This window comes from Lithobates pipiens, unplaced genomic scaffold, assembly GCF_037356315.1.
Source record: "Lithobates pipiens isolate NorthernLeopardFrog02 unplaced genomic scaffold, aLitPip1_a1.2 Scaffold_16, whole genome shotgun sequence".
Taxonomy (NCBI): Eukaryota; Metazoa; Chordata; class Amphibia; order Anura; family Ranidae; genus Lithobates; species Lithobates pipiens.
In genome coordinates, this window is record NW_027507748.1 from 614405970 (window position 1) to 614430105 (window position 24136).

The 24136-nt window shown below is 37.7% G+C and overlaps 1 protein-coding gene and 1 long non-coding RNA gene across 2 annotated transcripts; one reads left to right on the plus strand and one right to left on the minus strand.

Annotated features, from left to right (window-relative positions):
* Nucleotides 1-1635: 1635 nt before the first annotated feature.
* CDX2 (caudal type homeobox 2) lies at nucleotides 1636-13692 on the minus strand. Its single transcript, XM_077484073.1, has 3 exons — nucleotides 13093-13692; nucleotides 5150-5298; nucleotides 1636-2471 (listed from the first exon to the last, which is right to left on the minus strand). Exons 1-3 carry the CDS (start codon nucleotides 13517-13519, stop codon nucleotides 2292-2294), a joined length of 756 nt encoding a protein of 251 aa, XP_077340199.1. The 5' UTR covers nucleotides 13520-13692; the 3' UTR covers nucleotides 1636-2291.
* A 132-nt stretch (nucleotides 13693-13824) lies between these two features.
* LOC143983921 (uncharacterized) lies at nucleotides 13825-17732 on the plus strand. The gene is made up of 3 exons (XR_013274691.1): nucleotides 13825-14312; nucleotides 15084-15210; nucleotides 15619-17732. It is a non-coding gene; the product is annotated as an uncharacterized LOC143983921 (long non-coding RNA).
* The last annotated feature ends 6404 nt before the right edge of the window (nucleotides 17733-24136 follow it).

Sequence of the window (24136 nt, forward strand, 5' to 3'; positions counted from 1 at the left end):
CAAACCACTGCTGTAAGGATTTGAAGAATAATCACACTGTTTTATTGTATCAGACAAGAGGTCACCTAGTGTATGCTTTAGCTGGCCATAGATTGATACAAAAATTCAGCTGGTTAAGCAAAGACAAGCCCATATTCAATCCATTTATGGCCGTTCCCAAACAGGAATGTTGGAAAACTTTAATTCGATCAGCAGTTGCAGCACTGGTTAGTGTATTCTGACAGCAGAGGAATTCCCGCTGTCACAATACAATAGAACAATAGAGAGGATTTTTTTTAGAAAATATTGTTTTCACCTTTTTTCTACCCTTTTTTACATATCAGTGCTACTATTCTCCAGCCTTTTTTTTCCAGTTCCAGTCTTCCTGCATGTACCCTAGCATCAGCCGCATGTCATTGCCCTGGACTGGCTTAATGCTGAAAGTGACAATGATCAGTCACAGCTGCTTGTAGTCTCTGCAAGGTGGACATCTGTAAGGATTACAAGAGCAATGATAAAGCCTGGTACACACTACCTGACAACTCAGGCTGGAGCCACGGCACTAACTATGCAATGTTGGTAGAGCGATTTCTCCTCCTGGTATGTTACGTTCTGACAGAGGGATGGCCCTCCCAACAGAACACTCTGGTCAACGCTCTCAGCCATTGGCTGAGAGCACTGATTGGGAGCCAATCGGCAGACCTTTTTGGGTTGTGTCCCTTTGACAGAATCTTGTTGAACAAAATCAATAGAAACCGTACAATGCCACCCAACATTCGGCTTGTGTGTACTAGGCTTTGGAGACAGATGTCATCCACTAATAGGAAGTGTTTGAACAAGCAATGACCAGGGATTATTTTTCATGAAAGTTGCAAATTAAAAAAAATTTATAAAACTAATTTAGCATGGCAAATCTTATATGCAGCTTTAAATGTGCAGTAACTAAGCAGAGAATGCAGAAATAGATATATTATTTGGCTGTATTTTACCATGCCTTTTTTAGGGCTGGTGTGTTTCTGTGGATTCGCATGCAATCCGGGTGCAGTGTGGTTTTAGTCCATTCATTTTAGTGGACCACACTAAGAGTAGTGTATGCACTACTTTATAAAACACACAGTAACCAGGTCGTATGGTGCTACTGTACCATGTGATCCAGCGCAGGAAAACGCACTGTGTTTGCGATCTGCTTTTGGCATGTCACTAAGTTAAATTTGACACCTGCTGCAGATCACAACTGCAGTTTTTTAATTTAACTGGAATGCAGGTTTCACGCACAAAAACACCCCTGTGTAAGATAATTTATCAAAAATAAACAATAGACCTACGGTATTTATGGGGTCTAGAATATATGAACCCCTTTCTGGGGTCTAGAAGAGAACAGGAAAATATTGAGGTTGATTTATCAACGCAGTTGACACTCTTGAGTAAATTGAGTGAAGATTTGCCTTAACTATCCAATCATGTGAAAAGCAAATTCCTGTTTATTTATTTGTTCTGCACATAAATGAGTATTTAAGTTAACACAGCTACAGTGACGATATTTAACTCTTTTAGTAAATCACCCCCATTACTCATTGGTGAATTTCCAAACTTGTTCAACACCAAAAGCAGAAGGGGCTTAAGTTATTTCATTTTTAATTATTGCAGCAAGAAAAGTTTAAAGAAAAAAATGGTTTATTTCCTCATCTCCCGCGAAAGTTCAAATAATTTAAAATACAAAAGGTTGTCAAATTAAACTCAAGCTAATAATTAGCAGGGACATTGTACAAAACACAAAAACAACAAGTATCATTAAATCTCTGATCACAGCATTTGCGGTCACCCTTTACCCCAATAAGAAGTATCAGAAAAGTCGAAGTACCCCCTAGACTTTAAAAACCAATTTCCCCATTCAGTGCTTGGAATTATGAGGTTGTAATGAGCTCCAACATTTACCTCTTTGAGTAAAATTAATGTAATGGTTAGTTCCTGAGAAGTGTCCATTTCACGTAAAAAAAAACAACAATGTTATTATTAAGTCTATAATTTGAAGCTGTTGTCCCAATCCTTTAAAGTCCTAGCGATTTATGTCCTTGACAAAGTCATTGACAAAGGTGGGCAGATAATATGGCTCTAAAGTACAGTCCACATATAAAAATGCCCATGTCTCCTTTAGTCTTCCACTGAGCTGCCAGCATACTCTGGCTCTTTCACAGCTTCACCTACATTTGGCCAGCTGGACGCCACACCATCTGGTGCCCATTACCAAGGTTCAATCCAGTCAGGAGAGGAAGAGCTTCTGTTTCACAGTCAGAACAAAGAAAGTGAAAGTTTCACTGAGTGATGGCATTTGTCATTGGACCCACACTGGTGCCAGACAGGGACATCATGTGACCCATAGAGGACGCTGGGCTCAGGGTATCCTGTCCATTTTGTCCAGTCTGAGTCTGCTGGATTCTTTTCTTGGTAATCTTTCGTTCTTTAGCTCTTCTGTTCTGGAACCAGATCTTCACCTGAAAGTAAACAATATGTCAGGTACTTTGGTCGCAACACCAACCCTTCTCCATATTTATACCTTTTTATTATGCTAGCCATATTATTAGCAATGGTACAAGCATAGCTCCCAACTGTCCCTGATTTCGAGGGACTGTCCCTGATTTGGAGCAATGTCCCTCTGTCCCTCATTCCTCCTCATGTGTCCTTCATTTTGGTCTGATCTATATAGTTGTATATAAAATTCACTTTTTATCTTTCAAAAAGTGTTTCCCAGTGCTAAACCTTTCATCCAAATTCTAAATTGCTGCATTTGTACATTTTAAAAGCCAATATAAAGGAACAGTAGTGGTAAAAAAAAAGCCCTTGTGGATTTAATTAACCTTTTTTGGGTTAATTCTCCTTTAAGGGGGTGTGGCAAGGGGCGTGTCCTATGCCTACATATGTTTGGTAGTAGGTGTCCCTCATTCCTATCTCAAAATGTTGGGAGGTATGTACAAGTTATGCATGTTTACTGATCCCAAAAGTAATGACACATGATTTCTAACTCAACAAAATGACACGATTGGCTATTCAAAGTGAATCTAGGCTATTTTTTACTAAAGCTAGCCATATACGGATTGAGCATCTTTGTACAACCATCTTTTAGTGGCCAGGTCTGTTGATTTGTTTGCTCTCCTAAAGGTAACCAAACATGGGCTGTTCTGGCCTTTTTTTTTGGAAATGGTCTGACCACTGTAGTAAAAACACAGGCTAATGTTGCAGATGGCATATTGAAAAGATCTGTGTGATGTGTGTGCCTATACCAGCCTTGGTCTACCAAGGTTCCATGCAAAACTAGGATTTCTCCGGAGTTGTTAAATGAATGTGTTCCTGTGCCTGCGCAAACAAGACCGCAAGGAAACTGACATAGTGTGAATAAAGCCTTAATATTTTGGGACAATAAAATTTCAGTGTTGGGCTAGGGCCTCTATGTTTATTTTAAGCCAGGCTAAAGGTTAAAAGCTAGGATTATTTTAAAGGTTAATGGTTAAGTTAAAGTGCTAGGCGGAAGACCTGTATAAAGCAATGACAGGAGCCACGGCTCTCCAACGCTGTTTGCATGTATCTGCACATCCAGAGGTCACCTGCGGTTAAGGCAAATGATTGGTCCTGGATGCAGTGGGGGCTATTTACTGAAACTGGAGCAAATGCTTCAGAGATTTTGTATTCTGACAGCAGGGAGCGGGCAGAGTAGGGCCATAGGCCAGTGTCACATCACATTCGGGTACCCATCACATTTTGCTACCCGCTGGAGTGCGTAGGCGTGACGCCGCCATATGTGTTCCAACATAGGGTCCCTAGCGGGCTCACTTTGCTCGCGCACGGCCTCGCTTCGCTCAGCATAATTATAATCTAGCTCTGCATCCATTTGGATGGTGGGGTTTGAACCTGGACTCAGGGGTGGAATGCATATGGCAGCAGCACGCATGTGCAGTCCAGTGGGTAGCCAAATGTGATGGGTCACCATATGTGACGAAACACCGGCCATACATGGTTGTAATCTTGGAATCAACAAGAAACAGTCCTTGATTTGAACTGTTAACTGTTGTGAACATCACAAATCACTGGTTTCTCCACTCTGCTATTATATGTCCATGGGCAATGGTGGGCCAGGGCACAGTATATAGGTGAGAACCAGAAGCTGAGGATGTTGGTTCAAAATGTAGTGGTTAAAGCAAATACACACCTTCTAGTAAGCCATCTTGATGCTGTTAACTAAAAGTTGAGTGTTGCAAAGCCCACAAGTACCCTGAGGCACACTAATAAATGCCACCATTGCACAGCTACCAGTCTGGGACTTTCCATATTTGTATATGTGACCCGGTCTATCAATTGTTGTTCTGCCCTCCCAATGAGCATCTATTGCATGCTCTGTTACAAATGCACTGCACAAAGTGCTGGCAAAAATAACAACTTTTACATAACAATAAAATAATAATAATAATAAAAAAAATAAAAAAAATAACAGTAATTATTGTGGCAATTCAGACCCATCACAGAGATAAAACTGCAATCCAAATTACTCAAAAGAGTAACATCAGTATTACAAAGTAGCGCATGCTCTTTTCTCCACAAAGGGTTTCAATTAATTAAAAGCTTGTGGGATTTTTATTTGTTCTTTTTTTTTTTTTTCTTCATTGATTCTAAAATTTTAAATATATATTTATACATTTGATTCCAACAGTATGGAAATTTAAAATATTGTATTTTATATTTATATTTTTATTAAATTTTTTATCACCCTAGTTGGTTTCTGGCAACAGATGCAATACAGAAACCTGTGCTGCAATAATTGTCTCTAGCAAATGATTCACCTTCCTGTAAAAAAAGATATATATATATATATATACTTTGCAAAAGACTCAACTAAATGACTTCAGATGTAACTTGTAAGTACTAATTGGAGCATTTTAAAATATTTTTTATTGGGGAGGTTCTGCAGCAGCCCATGAGGACACGTTTCACAATATGAATGTATTTGAGGTCTTTTTCCTGGTGTGCTGGTATGCAGAACTGCTACAATCCCATGTACGACCCCCTTGATTAATGTGGACTGATGTCACCTTTCCATGAGAGAAGGTCATGGTTAATGCTGTGGCTGCAGAGCCCCTTATCAGGTGCATTAAGACCACATTAATTTCCCTCATTGTCATACCTGTCGTTCAGAGAGTCCCAGATTGGCCGCCAGCTCCGATTTCCTCCTGATGGTGATGTACCTGCTGTAGTGGAATTCCTTCTCCAGCTCCAACCGCTGGTGGTCCGTGTAGACCACCCGATACTTGTCCTTTGTCCGGGTTTTCCCTCCTGTACAAGAGCGCAACATTAATTGACAATGTCCCAGACTGACACATGGGCCACAACCCCTGCCAACATCATTGGACCACCAACAAGGCATATTGATGACCCCTTTCTCAATCCTGCAATGCCCCAACAAATACCCCACTGTTACCAAAAAGAGTCATTTCCATTTTAAACTACCTCCAATAATATACCCAAACAGGAATTCGAAATCCCCTCAACACAGTCTTGAAACAGATTATGGTAAATATATTTATTATTTTTTTTAAAAAATGACCATTCTTAACGAAAACGTTCAAAATAATCCACAGAATCTGATTGGGTATAGAGTGAAAATATAATCATAAGGGAAAATGCTAATTATTAAATTAATTTTAAAATTCTACAGAATCTGACTGGGAGTGTACAAAAGGAACTCAGAGAGCCTAAAAAACTATGATAATTATGGAAAATAGAACGAATTGTTAATTATATATATATATATATATAGAGAGAGAGAGAGAGAGAGAGAGAGAGAGATCTATATCTATATCTCTATCTATCTATCTATCTATCTATCTATCTATATATATATATATATATATATATATATATATATATATATATATATATATATATATATATATATATATATATATATATATATATATATATATATATATATATGGGTATCTGAAATGAACACAGGCTAGGTATAAAAATAAGGTAGTGAATTATTATCAAGGGAATTTGCTAAATATTACTAAAGGAAATTAAAAAAATAAATGTTGAATGTTGAATACTCGAAGTGGACTAACTAATGTTAAATTCTTCTTTCCTTCTTTTAAAATGGATGTATGATTTATTTTATATTTACATTATTATTATTATACATGATTTATATAGCGCCAACAGTTTGCGCAGCGCTTTTACAGGGCAGACAGTACAAATACAACTCAATACAGGAGGATGAACAAAAATATAAGAATTAATAATAATAATAATCTCTTCATAGAAGCCTATCCTGCCTCCACCCAACTGTATTTTTATTTTGTCCATTAGCTCATCCCCCCAGTTGTATAACTTAGGTATCATTTGACCCTCCGTTTTAGATTGTAAGCTCTAGCAAGCAGGGTCCTCTGATTCCTCCTGTATTGAATTGTATTGCAACTGTACTATCTGCCCTCATGTTGTAAAGTGCTGCACAAACTGTTGGAGCTATATGTAAAAAGTGATGTAGAGTAGTAGAAACGTAAAATGTAGTGGAAACATCCTGTATAATAATAATAACAACAATAGGATTAATAATAATAATGATGTATACAGCATCCTTGTATTGTGAATTGCATTACAATTAAAATACAAAATGTAAAAAGATTTGCTATTGCCCATTTTACCGGTACATTATTATTACAGGTGCAATATGTTAATTTGCAACTAATGATGAAGCAATGAAATAGTAGTAGTAATTGTTGTTATGATGATGATGAAGATTCTTTTTTTTTAATTATTACTTAAAAATGTAATAATAAGTTATTCATTTTTATTTCTTGTATTATTTTTATTTGAATAATAATAACAACAAAATTATTAGTATTATTATTATTAATAATAATAATAATAATAATAGTTATATAACGTGAGTGTTTCCAATTCTCAGTAGTTAATGACTGGTTTGCTGATTATTGGATGGGCCCTGGTACTCCACCTGTCCAGCCCCAGCAGCACGTGGCTCCAGCAGGCAGTGCCCCCCGACACTTCACCTTCTATTAATGTAGTGTTCAATTCACTTCACATTATTTATGTGAAATGCAGCAATTGCTCGCTTGCAGTTTCTATTTAAAGAAAACTGCAATCCACAAAGCCATATAAACGACACCCATATTCCAACTAATCATTGTTAATATGATGGGTGCTGTAAAAGGGACAATTAGCACCCAGGACATCTGAAAACCACAATTTACAGCACCGCTCAGGCATGCTGATAAATGGGATTGTACCTGCATGGCAGACCCTTCTTTTTACCCAGAATGCAACAGGACACTACGATTACTTTAAACTGATCGCAGATATTTGAAATGGATTTTCCTACATACAGATCCAATGTTGCCTCCTTGCCCAAATGGATACTTTGGGGCTGATTTAATAAAGTGTCTGAAAATGTTCACAGTGAATATTCACTTAGATTATCCAATCACGTGAAAATAAACTCTGTTTACTTTTTTTTTATCTGTGCATAGAAATAAAAATGAATAATTGCACAATGTATTGCTTAGCCTTTAAAATTCCTAGTAAATCAGACATTTTGATTGCACACTGGCTTAAAATCGCTGCTTCTTATCCTATGTGTTCATACACATTAGGGCGATTAGGGTCCTCTCTATTGCACAGCACATAACAATGTAGCTTTTTATTGTTACACATTTTGTTGAGTCATTTGTATACTGTGTACATTTCGCTTATTCATTATTAATTGATCAAGTTGTATGAAATCTATTGGTTAATGTTTCAGAAGTATTCATTTATAGTTTATATACTATAATATAATACAAGTTATCAATTGCTTGTGAGCAGCTGTTTATATTTTGTAATTTATGTACTTAAGAGTCTTTTATCTTTTATTACTTTAGTAGCTGATGGTGACGGTGTTTTACCTATGTGACAGTCTTGTAAGCAAATGGAACATTTGTTTATCTAGTTGCATCATGCATTATTTTGTTAATAAATCAATTAGTCTTTTTAATTATGGGTTGTATTATGTGGTTATTGATATTTACGAATGCACTATTGCATTAGTATTTTTAATTATGCGTTGTTTATTGTATGTATTTATATTTAGCAATGCACTAATATAGTATATATGTATTAGTCTATGTAACTGTGTGTTGTTTATTACATGTAATCATATTTAGTAATGCACTATTGTATATATGTATAGTGTCTGTTTTGTTTATTGCATGTATTCATATTTATTAATTCACGATTGCATAGATGTATTAGTCCTTGTAGTTATGTGTTGTTTATTGCATGTAATCATATTTAATAATGCACTATTGTATATACAGGCATACCCCACTTTTAAGTACGCAATGGGGTTTATTTAAGCTGGAAAGTGCAAATTCAGGCTACTTCTGCATAGAAAATCAATGAGCTTCCATTTTTTATTACCAAAGCTTAATTGAACAATCTGGGATTAGAAGCTCATTGGTTTCTATGCAGAAGTGATCCTGATTTTTCACTTTCCAGCTTTAGTAAATAAATCCCATTGTGTACTTAAAAGTGGGGTATGCCTGTATGTATTAGTCTTTGTAATTATGTGTTGTTTATTGTATGCATTCATATTTAGTAATGCGCTATTTTGTATGTGTATTACTCTTTTTAATTATGTGTTGTTTGTTGTATGTATTCGTATTTACTAATGCACTTTTGTATAGATGTTGTAATTATGTGTTGTTAATTGTATCTATTGCTATTTAGTAATACATTTTTGTATACATTTAAATAATGAGTGTTTTGTAGTTATTGGCAGTTGTTTTTAGTTTTTTTAGGATTGTGTTTGCTTGTCTTATGTATGTTGTAATAAGGCCAGCTCTGGAAATGTGTTATGTTCAGCTGTATGGAAATATAAGTCACCCCAAAGCTATGTGTAGCTGTGTCAGGTTTGTATGGCTTGTTGTGCTGTTTTTTGCCCTGTTGCAGTCATGTCAGCTATGTGGTGCTATCAGGAACTTCTAGTACCGGCTTATCTGATCTAGAAGGTGTTTAATGCCTGCTAGGCTCTCTCTGATCAGGTATATCTTAACAAAGCTTTACAAAGGCCCCCTGTGCAGAGACAAGCAGGATCAGAGGGAACTGGGCAGTGCTAATGAATGGAGGACACAACCTCAGACAATGGATTACAAGCAGAGATTATCAAAGAGGAGCCTTTAGAATAGACATTCTGTTTGAATTACCTCCAATGTCGGCCTCAGCTTTCATCCCCTGGCTATTCACATTTACATAAGCAGCGATTTCTCAGGCACAAGTTTGAATAACCTCCCAATATATTCAAATGGTATGGTATGGAAAAATGATGGTGAAATATAGCTGATTTTCTTGGCTCAATAATGCTCCTCTGTCTCAGACCCCCCTAAGGGAATTTACTGTCACAGCTTTCAGTAATCATATTAAAATACTGTGACAACCTGTGGAGCTCTAACTGTGACGTCACGACCAGTAGACATGCTACTTCACTGAATGTAAACTGAAATACAGAAGAGATGATAACTAAAGAAAGCTCACTGTGGTAATGTAAAGATGTGTTCACAGTTTGTGCCAGCAAAATCATGTAGTTTTCCCCAGATTCCCTGCACATGATTGAGATATGAATTGTTACAATTCTCTACTCCTTTACTAAAGTAGTCTGAGGCCAGAGATATAAATGCAGTTTTAATGCTGAAAACTATACTATAAACATGTACTGTTGGATTTAAATTTAAAAAAATGAAGGCAGTATTTTTCATTCACTTTGTTTTTTTTTTTTTGTTTTTTTTTCAGGTGAAGGCACTTTTAATCAAATGACAACTTACATTATCAAAATGTAGATTTCTGTTTGAAGAAAAGTCCTAAACTGCTCTATACAATGTACAACTTTCTCTCTACAGTCCATATTACATAATTGAGATGAATATTGTCTGAAAGAGATATATATACAGGCATACCCCACTTTTAAGTACACAATGGGGTTCATTTACTAAAGCTGGAAAGTGCAAAATCAGGCTCACTTCTGCATAGAAACCAATGAGCTTCCAGGTTGTATTATCAAAGCTTAATTGAACAAGCTGGGGTTAGAAGCTCATTGGTGTCTAAGCAGCTTCAGCAGTGAGCCTGATTTTGCACTTTCCAGCTTTAGTAAATAAACCCCATTGTGTACTTAAATGTGGGGCATGCCTGTGTATATATATATATATATATATATATATATATATATATATATATATATATATATATATATATATGAGAAAGAGAGGTCTCGTTATATATATATATATATATATATATATATATATATATATATATATATATATATATACACACATATTTATGCACTGTACAATGTATAACTGTATATATAAATATAAATATTGGTGCTCTGAAATATATATATATATCTAATTCACTAAAATTAGATTTAAAGCGGTTTAACCTTAAACTACTTAGAGGGTTCTGTACTGAAAGAGCAGGCGGTGGTCTCAGCGGGGAGCATCAATAATTTCAAAAAACTATTAAATAAGCAACTGAACTATATTTATATATATATATATATATATATATATATATATATATATATATATATATATATATATATATATATATATATATAGATAGATAGATATATATATATTGGCCTTCCTAGTATTTACCTATCTACTGGAATTGGTTGGACCTATTAAGAGCAAGAAGATCACAGCAATTATGTCCCACATAAATTATGTCCCTTGTGTGTACAAACACACACACACATATATATGATAAAGAGAGATATAGTATATATTATACTGCTTTCGGCCATCCTGTAACTGTTTGGTATATGTAACATTATACATAGTTTAAATGGCCTTGATCACGTTGCTCTTAGCAGGTCTAATCAATCCCCATAGATAGGCACACATTGGGATGGCCAATTGATACATAGCCTGCGCCACAAATCTTTATTTAGTGCCATGTTGTCTGTTCTTTTCCGGTCACCAGGAAAGACAATGGGATGCAAGGTGTATATCAAAGCTATGCACACATGACAGATGGGTCCCTGGGGAATTCCAGCCTGTCCACTCTTGTCTGCAATCAGCCTGCAGCTCCAAGGGGGCATTACCATGACAAGGGAGAGGGCGCCTGACTTTGTCGCCTCTTCAGAGGACATCAGAAAAGAAAAGTTTACACCGAGCCCTCAACTTTCCCTTCACCGCCCCTCACACTCCATCACCTCCATCACCCCCATCACCTCCATCACCTCCCATCACCCACCCACCCTCACCATCAAACGAGACTTCTTATCTCAGCTGGGACAATGCTGATCTCATTGTGGCGCATGCATTGTGGCGCACGTTGAGTACATTTTTAATGTTCTATGCCCTAGAATAGACCCTACTTGTCCATTGAAAATGTAACCATGTCACTGTTTACTGGATTGTCTTGCACATCTCTATACTTTGTTCCTTTCGGTTAATGCAATCAATGTTCTTATCACCCCCACAGGTATCTCCATTTATTCAGAATACAATCCACCCATTTATGTCATAGGCGGGCCGATAAGATCACAGAGGTTCGCACTGCCCGGGGCAATTATATCTACATCAGAAATATGGACTTTAGCCTCTCTGATGTTAGAGGCACCACATCAATCCCCATTGCCAGAGCTGTCAGGATTGCGAAAACCATAGCTTGTCACATGGGAGGGATCCTGGTGTATGGGGAGAGGATGGGGGGGGGTCCCCAGAAATAACCGAGAGGGGTTATGGCCAACCACACCATACATGCCACTCTGTACACCTCCTATACCATCAGCAATCACTAGAGCATGCCTGGCAGAGCTGAGAGCCGAATCTCCCGGGCTCAGCTTTATTGGCTCACATCAGCTTAATGAGTCAGAAACTAATGTCAGTGGTGGGGGCCAAAGATTCATGACATTCTAATTGGTTATAAAAAATCTTTAAGTGCCTTATAAGCGCAGGACAAGCGATTTCTCAAGTGTTTTACTGACCTGCAAAGACTGCTGAGCTGGAAAACTCAACATGTTATGATCCATCCATCTACTGCATGACAGATGACTACAAAATAAAATCACACATCTATCTATCTATCTATCTATCTATCTATCTATCTATCTATCTATCTATCTATCTATCTATCCATCCTATCATCTAAGTATTTCTCTATCTATCGTTATATTGATATATCTATCAATACAGCATCTATCTATGTATCTATCTATCTATCTATCTATCTATCTATCTATCTATCTATCTATCTATCTATCTATCTATCTATCTATCTATCTTTATATCAATGTATCTTTCAATACAGCATATCATCTATCTATCTATCTATCTATCTATCTATCTATCTATCTATCTATCTATCTATCTATCTATCTATCTATCTATCTATATTTATATCAATGTATCTTTCAATACAACATTCTATCTATCTATCTATCTATCTATCTATCTATCTATCTATCTATCTATCTATCTATCTATCTATCTTTATATCAATGTATCTTTCAATACAACATTCTATCTATCTATCTATCTATCTATCTATCTATCTATCTATCTATCTATCTATCTATATATATCTATTCGTCTATCCATCCTGTCCTCTATGTATGTATGTGTGTATGTATCTATCTATCTATCTATCTTTATATCAATGTATCTTTCAATGCAGCATATTATCTATCTATATATTAGCGCCAAGACAACACAAGACTTCATATAGCTTTATATATTTCAGCCTTATATTTTAACTTTATTTATTTATCGCTAAGTCTATAGTTTTATTTGATATATTTCAGCTCTTTACTTGAAGGTTTGCTATCTATGTATCCAATATATGTGTCTGTATTACAAGTAAAATAATATATTTATAGTAAAATCGATCCTTGGTCAGATTACATCAAAGTAAAATATTTGAAAAACATATCAATGCAGTAGAACACCGTTATGGTTTGCATTGTATTGTCCCGGTAAATGGAGAAATAAATGAATACACCGATATTACATTGATTTCTAGAATATATATATATATATATGAGCTTTATATGGAGATAAGATGCCTCACCTAAGTTTCCATGTGTGCCCGGCTTCCTCATCCACTCATAGTGATGCCTCCTGTGGCCCTCTGTCACCCCTGGAGAGACTGGAGGCTGATGCCCAGCCTGCAACACCCCAACACAGGGTGGTCCTTGGCTCTGTCCAGTTGGGTAGTCAGGCACAGGACTGTAACCCAGGCTGCCCCCTGGGGAAGGGTTGATGGGAGTATGTCCTGATGAGTAGGCAGGGTGGCACCAGTCTTCCCTGGGGGGCCCATAGGGTGTGATCCAGGGTGAGGATCCAGTAGAAGGTGCTGCAGTCTCTAAGCTCAGTCCGGGGTATCCCCCATAGTCAGGGTATTGGGGGGCAGTGGGGTAGTTCTGGAGCCCAGGGTGTCCTCTCATAGATCCAGGGTACATGCCAACGTCCTTATCTCGAAGGTAACTGACATACATGGTGGCAGTCGGTTGCCAGCTAGCTGCATACTGCACTCATGCCCTCTGCACTGATCTCCTTCCCAGCTCTGCTCCTAGACGGCTCCGACACAGACACTCCTAGACATGTCACTCCATTGGCCGCCACTCACTGTGTACAAGGCTCTATTAGTAAGAGCACACCAATGGCAGGTGACGTCAGCGCCCCATGGAGCCCCCCTTGTCACCATTTGCATGTGAAGGGAGATAAGGAGAGGGCAGCGACCTGATCACACAGAATACTTCAGTCTTTATTGTTTAAGAGCTTCCTCCTTCCATGGCAAACCTCTGCACTTTACCCTCCAATCACGGGTTCACAGAGCTCAACCAGTCCACACACCTAGTATTACCCCCCAAAAATACAGTACCAGGGGCCCAAGGAGGACTACAGAGCCCAGCAGGCAGCAGCCCAGCCTGGCACCTGGCATGTACCCCACTATGGGCATAGAATAAAGGGGACAGCAAAGGCTCATTCCAGTAGATTGAAATTACTGCACATTACACCAGGCAATATCTACATCCCCATATTATAGCTACAATCCATGGAGTGATATCTAGTGAAAGATATTTTTATTAATTTATACTTATATACCGCCATCAATTTACACAGCGCTTTGTACATTCACATCAGTCCCTGCCCTCAAAAAGCTTACAATCTATGGTCCCTAACTCGCATTCATACATACACATACTAGGGACAATTTACACAGAAGCCAAATAAACTATAATATTGAGTGTGGGAGGAAACCGGAGTATTTGGAGGAAACCCACACAGGTACATGCAAACTGCAGGCAGGTAGTGTTGTGGTTGGGATTCCAAACAATGACCCATATATATTTTTGGGTGTAAAATTTAGGTACACATTTTCTTTACCTTTTCTTTCTCTCTTTCTTTCTTTCTTTCTTTCTTTCTTTCTTTCTTTCTTTCTTTCTTTCTTTCTTTCTTTCTTTCTTTCTTTCTTTCTTTCTTTCTTCTCTCTCGTTCTTTCTTTCTTTCTTTGTTTCTTTCCTCTTTCTTTCTTTCTTTCTTTCTTTCTTTCTTTCTTTCTTTCTTTCTTTCTTTCTTTCTTTCTTTCTCATTGTCACATTCATTCCAAGTAACTCAGTTAAACATGTTTTCATGGGGACAGATTTCGTTCTGGTGATACCTATAAATAAATCTAAGATTTGATGAGTTTCTATATATTTCAATTGTCGGTAAGTGGGTTTCTTGCACTGACAGTACATAGACAAGTCCCCCATGTCATTTGTACCGGTGATATCCAGAGGTATGAACATTGTTCGGCCAATCATGATTGATTTTGCCATCATAAATGCAAAGTGTAGGTCAATATTTTTTAAAAGTAGCATAGAACTACGGCACATCCATTTTCTACCTATATTGTTATTTATTTATTATTATTGGTATTATTATTATTAATACTATATCATAATTATCATAATTTATATATCGATTGTTCTTCATGTTGCTATTATTATTCATGTTTTTTTTTTTTTTGTTTTGTTTTTTATTAATATTATTTAACATTCTCCCTCATTGAACTAGTGTTGTGTAATGCCGGGATTAGTATCTACAATGACGGCGAGCCATAATTTGGGATTTTACTTCGACTACATGTGACATCACTGGATGCACACTTTTTCCCCTCATACGTTTGAAGATCAACAAACAGGTAAGTTGGTATGACTATGTATTAATAGAGACTTTGATAGCTAGGGACATATATATATATATATATATATATATATATATATATATGTATATATATATATATATATATATATATATATATATGTATATATATATATATATGTGTATATATATATATATATATATATATATATATATATATATATATATATATATATATGTATATATATATATATATATATATATATATATATATATATATATGTATATATATATATATATATATATATATATATATATATATATATATATATATATATATATATATATATATATATATATATATATATATATATATATATATATATATATGAAACCCAGAGTTGCTATAGCCCAGTGAATCAAATACATTTGATTTTTTATTTTGCAGTGTGTGACAGTTTAGATCGGAGTCTCACCTCTTCTGCTGTAATTAAACCCGATCTTCCAGACCTGTGCTGATGGATCTTGAAGCTCCAGAGTCCCCGATATAAAAGTTTACATGAATCTCCCCTCTCCTCCAGGGCAGAAGGTGCATAAAGTTGGATAAAAGTAATCGATTTATTATAGAGAAGAAGTCCATCCCGCACCTACATTTAGGGGTTCATAAGGATATCAGCAATAACAGCAATAAGACCTGCTATACTCTTACCTGTAAGAACTTGCCAGATCCATGCCATTTATAATTCTACCTTTCCTATATTACAGTTATTATTATGCCAAATCGAAGATGTTATTGAAAATGTATAGAACTGCCTTAGATCTGTGCTGTCCATAGTCCAGTGTAAGTTACATGGTACATTTCCTGTTATAAGCAAAGAGAGGCTTACCTTATACAATTTTCATATTTCATTTTTTTTTAGGTTTACCTTTAAAACTATGTAGTGTAAGGGCCTTCCTGATTGCATACAAATTGCAAGTATTTAGAGTTGACCTCATATTATATGGTTTTAGTAAATCTAAAGGAAAGTTGTTCATGACACATTTATAATGTATGGCCAGCCTTAGCTAATAGTCTATTATTTCAGAAGAAAGGGTGATTATTTTATATAAATCCAGTTTCACACATTAGAGACATCTCAATTATAATATCTGATACTGACACTCTCCAGTGCTGCTCATCCACAGTCCCACCTGCAGCCAGAACTAGAAATGTTATTATACATGGGAGGCTGTGATCATGAGTGTCACATATCGATTTATCAGACACACATTGATAGCATTCATCACATAAATTTCCCAACATGCTGGAAATTAGGTGTTGTTTATTCATAACTATTGTAATCTATCTAAGTAATAGGAAATGTGTTTTGAATTACTAAGCCATATGCTGATAGCATTTGTAAAATGTTGCTAGAGCTGAGCAATTATGATATGAACAAAGTTCATGTTAGTACCTATAAAAATGTATTTATATGTCTTGACTGAATTTGACATAACATAGTACTGACATACTGACATTTGCTGGATGCTCTGGATCAGCGTATATAACAGCGTGTTCCAGTTCCTGCCAATATTCAGCAACTTTGCACAGCCATTGAAGAGAAATGGACCAACATTCCACAGGCCACAATCAATAACCTGATCAAATCTATGTGAAGGAGATGTGCTGCACTGCGTGACGCAAGTGGTGGTCACACCAGATACTCACTGCTTTTTGGACCCCCCCAATAAAGTAAAATTGCACATTTTAGACCCCTTTCACACTGACACCTTTTTTCAGGCAAAAATAGCACCTGTATAGTGCCTAAGAAAAGCGGCTCCATTCACTCCAGTGTGAAAGCCGTGCGCTGGCAGGGCGTCGGAAAGAGTAATTTGGATCGGTGAAGGAGCGGTGAACTCGCCGTTCCTTCAGCACTCCTCCACCACTGCTCCCGATTGAAATCAATGGGGCAGTGCTGCGATACGGCTGGCAAAACGCTGCTCTGGTGGCTTTTTGCGGGCAGATTTGACCCCTTTTCAGCCACTAGCGGGGGATTAAAACCACCCCGCTAGCGGCCGAATAGCATTGCTAAAACTATGGTAAAGCACAGCTAAAAATAGCGGCGCTTTACCGCCGGCGCCCGGCGCCCGCCCAGTGTGAAAGCCCTCTTAGAGAGGCCTTTTATTGTGGCCTGCCTAAGGCACACCTGTGCAATAATCATGCTGTCTAATCAGCATATTGATATGCCACACCTGTGAGGTGGATGGATTATCTTGGCAAAGGAGAAGTGCTCACTAAGGTGTCCGTTTATAAAACAGAGATCAGTCGATCTCTGGGGTGTACCAGTTTATGTAGCTGAGATAAGGAGCAGAGAACATGTTCTCCGCTTCTCATCACAGTACATGACCGTTCTGTCACAAACGGGCAGTTTATAAAAGTGAGATCTGAAGATTTCACAGCCGTTACACTGAAATATCTCCCTACCAGATTCACCAGTTCATCATCTGGGAGAGAAGCTGGTGTGATTAGAGGAAGAAGGCCTCTTTCTTCCTAATATCAGCACCAATGGGTTAAAAATGAATATTAACAACATATAAATATATACTATATACAAGTGTATATATATATATATATATATATATATATACACACACACACATACATTCACACACACACACATATATATATATATATATATATATATATACACACAATAGATACCATATATATATATATTATATATATATATATATATATATATATATATATATATATATATATATATATATATATTCCTTAGTTATCACATGTCTGAAAACATGTAATTACACGTTCTTTTAAGCTTTAGTTTCACTTTTTGGACTCGGCTGCACCGTAATCTCATATCGCACAAGATTATAGGCAACTCACCCACTTTTACACTGATCTCAGCCATTTTCAGAGGAAACTCTTCTCTGTTCTCCCTCTGAGAACTGAAGTTCTCAGCTTAATAAACCAACTGCAGAGGAGATCATTTTCCTTGAGAACTGCCGAGAACTGAACTGAGAAAAAACTTCTCAGTTTAATAAATGCACACACAGATTACTAAACAATATTTTAGAGAAGCAGGCCTTTTGTGTACAAAGAAAAAGTCGTAGATCTTTGCATTCAGCTCATGATAAATAGGGGCAAACACAAAAGCGTTGCATTTATAATTTTGCTCAGTGTATATATATATATCTATATATATATATATATATATATATCTATATATCTATATATATATATCTATCTATCTATCTATGTATATATATATATATATATATATATATATATATATATATATATATATATATATATATAGATATATATATATATATATATATATAGATATATATAGATATATATATATATTTATATATTACACATCAAAATAAATATTTTCTAACAAAACTTGGTATCTTTTTCGATTAATTCCACCCCAAGTGATATACACATTGACACGTGAACAATCAGAATGTGAACAAAATCAAGTCATAAATCTTTGAGGCTTCTTTCAGTAATTCCACTCCACGTGCCAACAGTTCCCTTCAGCCAAAATTGAAGAAAACATTCACAATTAATGCTGTATGTATATATCCTTGAGACCACAATCCTTTTACTCTGAATTCTCCAGATTGGTGATGAGCTTGGGCACCCTCTGAACTCAGCCCTATCCAAACTTTAAAAAAAAATAGTGAAGCCCCTATGCTACCTAGACACGCATGAACAAGGTGCTTTACCTGTATATAGGACACCATTTATAAATGGCTATTCTTTATATTTCTACTATTGATTTTGTATTCTTCCTTTATATTATATATTTTTTTGTTGTTTTTTGCACATTAGTGATTGCTGATAAATTCTCATGCGTCTTGAGAAAGCTAATGAGAGAAACGTGTTGACTCAAGAGGACTCGATTCACAATTCCACCTTACTATCATGTATTCCATGAATCAATTCAAGTGTATTTTCATGAATAGTGGTATTAGTGAGTCAGCAGTTGTATTCACTATAAAATCATGTGTATACTGTTTTTAATTGAAGTATATGCCTGAGATAGAAGCTGTGTCATGGTGCATGCGCGAGGCTCTCTAGGATGGCTGCATAGCCCGAGAGCTCTGTGCCCTTCTGGCCGTTAACCCTCAGCCACAGCCGACAGGGTACCCCGAATGGACCGGTAATAATACCCACTGGTCTGGGACTTAACAGGGAACATTTTAATATATAATATTAGACATTGTTTCAGTCAGAAGAAATTCTTTCAGTCAGCGGGGAACCAGTGAGGAGAAACTTCTTTCAGTCAGCTGGGAACCGCCACACAGCCACCTCAGTTACCTCAGGATGGATACCATGCTATCCTCTCATTCTGCACAGGGGGAAGAAGAGGAGTCAATTGCTGACCAGAACACAGGACCAGCACCATTAATGGAGCAGAGACCAGACCCAGGAACAGTGAGTAATAAGCTCCTGTTCTCAATTAACCAGTCTCCCACAGAGCCATACACAGAAAGAGCCCTGAGTGACTTACACAGGACCCCCATGAGAGACTTACTATCACCACCCCCTGACACAGGCTCTGTAATGCCACAATTTTCTCCTCACACTGCAATAGATTTACCAGCCCTGATGTCTGCTTTTTCTGCTATGCTCTCCACAGGCTTAGCCCAGACAGCAACTCAAATTACCTCATCCATACAAGCTAATCTACAACAGTTGTGAGCAAGGATTGAGGTAATTGAAAAAAAGTCAGACCAGGCAACTGGCAGAATTAAACAGAACACCGCCAGAATTCAGGACCTCCAGGATCAATTGGCCCTATATAAAATTGACGACCTCGAGAATAGGTCCAGAAGGTCTAATTTTAGAATCCGGGGTCTCCCAGAAACAGTTACAGATGTCCCTGCAGCAGTCAGGTCCCTACTTAGAGATCTGTTACCTGATATTTCGGAACATAGGATGGAACAAGACAGAGCTCACAGGGCCCTACAACCGCTCCGCAAAGATGGTCTGCCCAGAGATATCATTTTGAAGTCCCATTTTTATGCGGTAAAGGAGGGAGTCATGAAAGCTTCCAGGGCAGCAGAACAAATCCTATTGCAGGGCCAACCAATCCAGATCTTTGCTGACCTGTCACCTTACACAATCCAGAAACAACGGGCCCAAAAACCTCTGCTCCAGGCTCCTATACAAAGAAATATCAGGTACAGATGGGCATATCCTCTGCGCCTAACCTTCTCTTTCCAGAATAAATCCTATGGCTTCTCTACGTTTGATGAAGGGGAACATCTGCTGACTCGCCTGGGTATCATCACACAGGAGTTCACACAACCTGCGGACACCAGAAGCACCTTGTCTATGAAACGCCCCTCACCATCTAGTCCAACACTCCCAACCTGGCAAAAACAACAGTCCAAACGATCAAAAGATTCTCGGACTCCAAGATGAAAACTCTCCTCCAGTTACAATTTATTTTGTCTACTGACACCACCGGATTGAATCCCAGCACTCACTTTTCGTGACTCCCCAGGTCTGCAATGCATACCCCACTGCGGGTAGTCTAACCTGACTTAATAGCTCTGTCTCCCTTAATACTTTCTATCCTGTAGAGGAGTTGGACATGTTTCCATTGATTACTTACCCTCCATTTTTTTTTTTTTTTTTTTTTTTTATTTACCCCTTTAGGAATTTATATGACATATTTACTATTCCCGCTTTCTCTATACGCTTTTGAAAATGGATTGGACATTCCTTCCTCAACTTTGAAGTCCAGATTCACAGGAAACTTGAACTCACACAGTAACTGAAATATTTAAAATTCCCCCGCCCCCCAAATCCCCCCCCCCTTTTTTTAATTAATTTTTTTATTCTCTTTTTTTCTCATAGAGTTCATCAGGAAAACACTGAGGGACTTATGCAGATAATCCCTGCTTGGACCTCAGGGAGGTGGGAGCTTACAAGATGGGGGTTTCCACGTTCAAGAGACCACCCATTGTAATTACAGATTCCTTGGGGAAAGGGTACTTCCCCTTATTTTATTGTATTTTATTTTATTTTATTGTATTTTTTTAAATAAATTATTACTATTTTTTTTCCATTATAACTTTTTTTTTTCTTCTCTCAAATATAAGAAGGGGCTCTGTGTTGCCCTACACTTAATACGCATTTTATGGCTGATTGGCTGGAATGGTTACAATGCGCCTCTCATAGTCACTGTAAGGATGAGATTTTCCCTGCTGGGACTACCGGTTATATCTGGAAAGAGGAAAATGTTTACTCTCCCAGACACGAGGGGAGTGGGGTCAAGACTGTCCCCACTCAACTCTTTGGTTCACTAACTATCAACTGTTATATAATGACCATTTTCTTTATGCTGTTTCTCCTTTCTCTTCTTTTTCCCTCTACTCTATTCTCTAAGCATCTGAATACTGTCCCTCTTGAGCGGATGGAGGAGCCCGACCTTCATGAAGGCGAGGACCCGAAAGTCAGGGATCCACTACCATGTAATAAATTGTCAGGACACCCTCCTGGCTGGGGTAAGATGTTTTGCACCATATAGCTTTTCCACCCCTCTGATCCATGATTGTCCCACCACTAAACAACTCGTCCCTTTCTATACTTTCCCATAACGTCCAAGGGTTGAACTACCTGGTTAAACTGAGAAAATTATTTCAAGAGTACCACTCCATGAGTGCGGACATTAACCCTCCTTCAGGAAACACACTTTCCTGCATCATATACTCCCACCTTCCTTCACCACCGGTTCCCACAATTTTACCTGGCTAACGCCGAAAATAAGACTAAAGGGGTAGCTATCTGTTTCTCACGTAACCTTGGCTTTACCTTGACAAAGATAATTACAGACCCGGAAGGGAGATTTCTCCTACTTGAAGGGACTATTAATGGAAGGACATATACTTTTGTATCATATTATGCACCCAATAAAGGCCAGGGAATGTTTTTCAATAATATGTTATCCAAGCTTGAACCACACTTACAGGGGACTATCATCATGGGGGGAGACACCAATATACCTTTTGATCTAGTTATGGATAAATCCAGAGGGAGCTCAGCTTCTACTAAATGCCCACCAAAACAGAGCTTGAAAGTTGCTCAATTATTGAATAACCATCATTTGATTGACATATGGAGGGAACTGAACCCCCATATAAAAGATTTCACCCATTTTTCGGCCCCACACCAGACCTATGCCAGGATAGACCACATCTTTGTAAGGGCCTCTTCAATCCCCTTAACAATCTCCTCTAAGATCAAAGACACCCCACTTTCAGACCACTCCATGATGTCTCTATCCGTGCAATATGCAGGGGATCCTGAAAGACCCTTTAAGTGGCATCTCAATGAATCCATGCTGAACAATCCCGCTCACTGCTCCATACTCGAAAAATCGCTACTTGGCTATTTTATGGATAACGACACTGACAATATCTCACCGTCCGTACTCTGGGCAGCACACAAATCTGTTATGAGGGGCACACTTATCCAATTATCATCTCGATTAAAAAGAGAACGCAAAGTGGAAATAGTTCGACTGAATAGGGAATTTAAAGAGTTGAGCAAAGTACATAAACGCAACCCTACACCTATCTCTTTACAAACCCTTGAGGCAGTTAAAATTCAACTTAATCTAATCCTCACCATGGATGCCGAGAAATTTCTCCACTGGTCAGGGGCAAAATTTTATTACCAGTCCAACAAAATTGGTTCCAGACTAGCAGCAAAACTAAGCCCCAGGTTTCGAACCCTGGTTCTTCCTAAAATTAAGACTACCACAGGGGACCTGATGCAAAACCCGAACCGTATTATGGATACCTTCCAAGCATATTACTCCAAACTCTATCAGGACCATAAATCACCAATAGCTAACAAACAAAATTCCTTTCTTCACGATCTAACACTCTCCAAACTATCAGATGAGCATAGGAACATCATGGATGGTCCATTCACCATGGATGAAGTTCTAGGGGTAATAAAATCTTTGAGACTTGGTTCGGCACTGGGCCCAGATGACTTCTCCAGCGGCTATTATAAAAAATTTGGGACCACATTGGCCCCCTACCTCACACGTTTTTTTAACTCTCTGAAGGGAGGTAACCCGATAGATGGAGACTTGAATAAAGCCTTTATCTCAGTCATCCCTAAACCCGGGAAAGATGGAAGTGATGTGGGCAATTACCGCCCCATCTCTCTCATCAATAATGATATCAAGATCATGACCAAAGTCTTAGCGAATAGAATGTCAGAGTTTATAGCAAAATATATACATAAGGATCAAGCAGGTTTTATTCCAGGGAGACAGGGTCCGGACCAGGTCAGAAGGGCCATAAATATCATCTCTCTACTGTATTCCAACTGGGATGGAGGGACCCCACAAGAAGGTTTCCTGGCATCTATAGACCTTCAGAAAGCTTTCAACATGGTTTCTTGGCCTTATCTATTTGATGTTTTTCGATAAATAAGGTTTTGGCCCCAACTTTTTAGGCATTATACAATCTCTTTATTCCTCCCCGAGCGCACAAATACGCCTCATGGGACACTACTCTGAAGGATTTAGTATACATAGAAGTACAAGACAGGGTTTCCCACTGTCTCCGCTCATATTCACGATTGCTATTGAATCACTGGCTTTAGCCATGAGATCAAATCCAAATATTAAAGGAGTTCTATGCAGATCCCAGGAACATAAGTGTGCTCTGTTTGCGGGTGACATGCTCCTCTTTGTTACATCCCCATTAATATCCACACCCAATTTATTAAGTACGCTCAAGGATTTTGGTGCCCTCTCAGGTCTCAAGGTTAATCTATCTAAATCTATGGCTCTCAACATTTCAGTCCCAGAACACCGGCTAGATCAGCTTAAGCAACATTTTCCCTTTACTTGGGCCACAGATTCTATACCTTACCCGGGAATCACACTCCCCAGTAGGGTAGATAAACTCTTTGCTGC

What these genes read in the sequence shown, in the direction of transcription:
- CDX2 (XM_077484073.1), bottom strand. Translation starts at nt 13,519, where the DNA reads ATGTATGTCAGTTACCTTCGAGATAAGGACGTTGGCATGTACCCTGGA. An exon ending in GGGCACACATGGAAACTTAG is followed by an intron (nt 5,299 to 13,092) that starts GTGAGGCATCTT and finishes GCTCTTGTACAG; the next exon opens with GAGGGAAAACCCGGACAAAG. An exon ending in TGGGACTCTCTGAACGACAG is followed by an intron (nt 2,472 to 5,149) that starts GTATGACAATGA and finishes GTTTACTTTCAG; the next exon opens with GTGAAGATCTGGTTCCAGAA.